Source organism: Drosophila innubila (assembly GCF_004354385.1).
Source record: "Drosophila innubila isolate TH190305 chromosome 3L unlocalized genomic scaffold, UK_Dinn_1.0 0_D_3L, whole genome shotgun sequence".
NCBI classification, from domain to species: Eukaryota; Metazoa; Arthropoda; class Insecta; order Diptera; family Drosophilidae; genus Drosophila; species Drosophila innubila.
Window position 1 is genome coordinate 3,182,840 of NW_022995376.1, and position 5,794 is coordinate 3,188,633.

The 5,794-nt window shown below is 33.4% G+C and overlaps 1 protein-coding gene across 1 annotated transcript; it reads left to right on the forward strand.

The window, feature by feature from the left end:
• Positions 1 to 1,269: 1,269 nt before the first annotated feature.
• Positions 1,270 to 2,359, forward strand: LOC117788074 (RING finger protein PFF0165c-like). The gene has a single exon (XM_034626739.1). The coding sequence runs from the start codon at positions 1,399 to 1,401 to the stop codon at positions 2,320 to 2,322; it is 924 nt and encodes a 307-aa protein (XP_034482630.1). The 5' UTR covers positions 1,270 to 1,398; the 3' UTR covers positions 2,323 to 2,359.
• Positions 2,360 to 5,794: the final 3,435 nt, after the last annotated feature.

Below are 5,794 nucleotides of genomic sequence, written 5' to 3' on the forward strand. Positions count from 1 at the left end.
GTCCAGAGTTGACAGCACTCCAAATGCAGAAACAGATCAAAGCAAATTATGTGCAACGCCTTTTAGCTGCTTAGCGCAATAATGATGATGATGATGATGATGTGATGATAATGATGATGTGGACAACTTGTTGGCCATAAACTCGACTGGATTTTTCATTTGCAGCCAAAGAGATGCGGCAAGTATTTCATAAATCAACAAATGGTTGCAAGCAGACAGCGTGCCACAATCTGATGGCTCGATTAAATGGATTTCAATTCCCTCTCTCTCTCTCTCTCTCTCTCAGTTGCATTTCCATTTCATCATCTACAACTTCAACTTCATCTCCACAACGAACTCATAACAAATTTGCGCGCTTTTATGCCCACAAATTGCCATGTCTTCAGCCAAGTGACAGCGCAATTATCGAGGCCCTCAGTCTGCAGTCTACACTCTACAGTCTACACTCTACAGTCTACAGTCTAGACTCCATATAGAATACACTTCTGTTACCAATGGCTAATGGAACGCTGCAGTTGACAGTTTGTTAAAGGGCGCTGAATTGATGAATTGTCTATTAGCAAATGAATACAAAGAAATGATCAAAAAAAAAAAAACCATTTAGCATTTGTCAGTCCATTATGGAGTTCTTGTCAGTAACTCTCATGCACATCTAATCCCTGCAATATATTTAATATGATTTGATCATGAAGTCCATCCAATTTATTTATATTCCTGTCTCTCTGTTTAATCCAACTTCATTACTGCAATTTCAGTAGAATATCTTCACGTGCATATTTGTAATTAATTGATGCACTATTTAACTGTCTAAATAGTTTTCAAACTCAATTATTTCTCAACAAAGATTTTGCTTAATATGCTAATTTAATAAATATTGTTATAAAACTTAATTAAAAACTATCGAAAAATTTCTATTAATACAAATAGATAAGTCAATATTGTGCACACACTTGCAAACGGGCGTTGCCAGAGCTTAGAGATTTTCTAGCAACAGTGTGACTCTAAGAAATTTTAAAAGCACGCGTTTTCTGGCATTTTCTTTGAACTCATGTGGAAACACTGGTCTTCTTTTTCTGATTCTTTGACACTGCGCAGTTGCTCAGTCATTGTTACTTGGATTTAACAAGCTAAAGGTTATTCAAATATTGCCAAGCACTAAAGTAAGTTGATTACAAGCTGTTAATTACATACACATAATTTCAATAAAATTTGTTGAAAGTTCTTATTTTCAGTAACTAAAGCTGTCTCTCACTGTCGCAACCAAAAGTATACCTACACACACACACACACACTGAGAATTTAGCTGGAATTCTTTTGATATTCATAATTTAAAGAGAATTCTAAAAAGGGGACTCCCAACGCTGGATTATTTCTCAGAAGACAACAACCAATTTTGAAATGGCAGAAATAGCAGAAGCTATGGAAAATAATAATGAAGAAGGAATGTTAGATGAAATTGAAGATGGTGTATCTAGTTCTGAAGATGAAGCAGATGAAGATGAAGAAAACACACCAGATGTTTTAACACTGGAGTCAACTTCTTTAATACAACAAGTTAAGGAGCTAACTTCATCGATTGAAAAACTTGTAGTGCAGATCAAGCGTCAGAATTCAGATGATAACTCAATTTACGATCTCCACCAATTGTGGCTGGATCAAGCGGCCAATCTGAAAGATATACAGTATAAACAAGTTGAAGAGTTTCAAAAGCATTTATTGCAAAACTATCAAATGCGCCAGAAATTATTAACTGATTTAAAAAATCATGATAAGGCGTATTTGGTCGAACTTGGCAAGCTAAAGCAACACTGTAAGATCGAAATTGAAAATCTGACAACCCTACAGAATAGTATGCAGACTGACGACTTTCAGAAGAAAATATTGGAAAAGTGTGAAGAGCGCCAGAAATTATTAGCTGATATAAAAAAGCGAGATGATACCCATTTGATTCAAATAGAAAATCTTAAGCCACAATATAAGAAAAATGTCGATTATGTAAAAACCTTGCAGAATAAGCAAGCTGATGAATTCAAAAAGCAAATATTGGAAATCAATCAAATGCGTCAACAGGCAAAGGAGAAAGAGGAGCTAATTAAGCAGCTACTTGAAGACAGCAATATATGCTCCATATGCCTACATCCTTGGAACCAAACTGATAGTCATTATGTGGTATCCCTGAAATGTGGACATCTCTTCGGAAATAATTGTATTTATAATTATATTTTAGCTCAGAAAATGTGTCCAATGTGCAGAGCTTTTGCTTCATCCGATGATAGACGTCCTGTTTATGGTGTTCTTACATGCTTAACCCAATCAAACTAAAATAATATGAATGAAATAGATCTTGACTTATCTTAAAGTGAAATGTTGAATTTACTTTTACAAATTTTTTTTTTTTTAAAAGTATATTTATTATTTTCAAGTAAGCAGAATCCACAACGTGATTGGTCTTTAAGTCGAATATAATTTTCTAATTATGTATTTCTGTTATTCATTTAAAAAAATAAATTCATCTCATTGCCTTATTTCTATAGATTTTAAATACAATTCACAACTTTTGAATGTGAAATTGATATTTGCTTTGTTATATAAAATGTTGACGTTAGCTTCAGCAACTCGAAAGAAACATTATTTATTATTTTGTACCATAAATTCAAGCATATGCACACAACTTAATGAATTTTTTTATTTTACAATAAATGCAACATTTACGATTACACTCAAATTGTTTGAAATCTTTAATAGTTTTTGGTCTACGCAGATGCTAAACTTCAATTGATAAATCTAGCCTAGACCTTTGTGGAATATCTTAAGTTTTGTTGGACATTCTTCAGATGTCTGATTGGAAATTATCAACAATTATGCGCTGTTGGGAGGAAAGTTGGGAATGCGATATATGCAATAAAAAGAAGAAGATGATGAAGAAGAAGAATATGCATGCCAACAGAAGCTGCAACAACAAATGAACAATTCATGGCAAAACAATGGATGCAAGTGGCAAGTTGCTGCTGTTGTTGGGGCAGAAGAAGAATGCCAAAAATACAATTATGTCCGCCGATCACAACACGATCAGCATCAGCAAAGAAAGCAAATCAATGGCTGCGTTCAACTGTAATCGGCATTCCAGCATTCCATAGAGACTCATTCTAATGCAAACAGCGACAACATGGCCAACACTGGAAGTTGGCCAAAACACAGACACTGAGACACTGAGCCACCTTTGGCTATGGCCAACACTGTGGCTCTCGCTGCTGCTGCCAATTGATGGTTATTGCCAATTTGTATTTGTATGCGACTGAACATAGCCGAGAACCAAGCCAGCATATCATTTTCAGCTCTAGGAAGTGGCAACAGCAACCACACAACAACAACAACAACAACAGATGCTGGCGATAATAGCGATAATAATTGTCTTTATCTTTTCAGCTCAAATGCTGCCACAAGGCCTTCTCATCCAGAGAGTCTCTTTCCCAATGCCGTTCTCTAACAATGAATATCCATACAATTGCCCCGTTTGCCACACTTTCCCGGAGACCCGCAACCCGCACAATGGACAACAGCTTTTATATTTAGCCCAGTACCCAAAAAAGTATAAAGACTTATAGTTTTATGAACATGTCTGTCCCTATAAACACCCAAATCTCAGTGACTTTTAGAGTTATAGACAATACTCCTATGTTGGATCTAGGTCTAGGAGAAAATTTAGTTGTTCACGTTTTTAATAAAAAGCGCGTTTTTTAATGCAGAATGAATTAAGAAGCCAACCTATGTTCAAAATGTCATTCCGCTTAAAAATCGGTGAAGTTTTGACAAACTTATGAGAGTTAAAAATTTTGGAAAAAATGTCAAGGGATAGGTATAAAAAATTTAACAATAGATAATGGTCGAAAATGTAAGATATTCTAAACAAACAAAATTTTAATGCAAATTGAATAAAGAAGCCAAACAAAATGTCAAAATGACATTCCGCTTGAAAATCGGCTAAGTTTTGCCAAAGTTATGACAGTTCGAAATTGGTCAAGCCTCTGACCAAGCAACTTTACAAGTCAAAATATTTCTTAATTTTTACTTGATTTTTTACAGAAAAATGAAACGTCTTAAAATCAAATTTAAAGTGTTGTTTTATACTAATTATGAAATAAGGAGTTGATTAAAAGTGAAAACACGAGATTTTTAATTTTGAAAAAAATATTTTTCCCGAAAAGTCAAAGGAATGTTGTCGGAAAAATATCGAAAATTAAAATTTTTTGAAAGTTAATAAATTTTTAAATGCAGAATCAAACTAGAGACTAAATAATGATTAAAATGACATTCCGCTTAAATATCGGTTCAGTTTTGGCAAAGTTATGCGATTTTGAAGTTTTTGAAAAAGTGTCAAGGGGTAAGTATGGAAAAAATGGACAGTGATGGAAAAAAAATTGAGTTTTCTAATTTTGATGCAGAATTAAAATAGGGACCAAATAATGATAAAATTGACATTCCGCGAGGAAATCGGTTGAAATTTGGCAAAGTTATGGCTGTTTGAAGTTCTGGAAAAAGTGTCAAGGGGAAAGTATGGAAAAAATGGACAGTGATGGAAGAAAAATTCATTTTTTCAATTTTGATGCAGAATCAAAATAGGGGTCAAATAATGAAAAAATTGATATTCCGCAAGGAAATCGGTTAAGATCTGACAAAGTTATAACAGTTTGAAGTTTGGGAGATAGTGTCAAGGGGAAAGTTTGGAAAAATGGACAGTGATGGAAGAAAAATTCAATTTTCCAATTTTGATGCAGAATCAAAATAGGGGCCAAATAATGAAAAGATTGATAATCCGCAAGGAAATCGGTTAAGATTTGACAAAGTTATGACAGTTTGAAGATTGTGAAAAAGTGTCAAGGGGAAAGTATGGAAAAATGGACAGTGATGGAAGAAAAATTAAATTTTCCAATTTTGATGCAGAATCATATTTTCAATTTTGATGCAGAATCAAAATAGGGGCCAAATAATGAAAAAATTGATATTCCGCAAGGAAATCGGTTAAGATTTGACAAAGTTATGACAGTTTGAAGATTGTGAAAAAGTGTCAAGGGGAAAGTATGGAAAATATTCACAGTGATGAGCAAAAAATTAAATTTAAAGATTGTATTATATTTTTATTTTTTCCCTTAAATAATATGTTGATTTATTATATATTTTTTTTTATTTGTTTACTTGTCTGCAAATATTATTGTTATTTTATTATGAATTTGTATTTGTTTCATAGTGATTGAGTTACCGGGCATCAAACAGTCGAGCAACTTGACCTGTAGCGTTCTCACTTGTTTATCATAGAAATGGCCAAAAAACATTTCACAGTGTGTCCAGTTTGCATTCATTTCGTAAAGCTCGGCAATAAAATTTACAAAAATATGTGTTGAAAACAAAATTTTGGCTATTTGCATATCAAGCAAATTGGGGGCGCCACAAAGAAAAAAGTGTGTGTAATAAAAAACAACCAACAAGCACTCAGCTCCAAATGGAGTCATAAAACTTGATAAATGCTACACATTTACTGAACTTTTTCCTAAATGATAATGCTCTTGGCGACGCCTCACACAGCTCTCTATTTTTCTCTATTTTGTTTGGTAACTTGGAGAAACAATAATAAAAACTTGAATTTGTTGTCAACAAAATAGAAATAAGAATGAAAGTTGAAACCACAGATGCAAATGAATATATGCAATAAACTTGACGCTTTGGGTTTATCTCAAAAGTATCCTCCAAAGCTTTAAGTTACGAATTTTCTTTAACGCATAATTGTAGCTCAAACAGT

Excerpts from the sequence above, each read along its gene's own strand:
- LOC117788074 (XM_034626739.1), top strand. The coding sequence starts at position 1,399 with ATGGCAGAAATAGCAGAAGCTATGGAAAATAATAATGAAGAAGGAATG.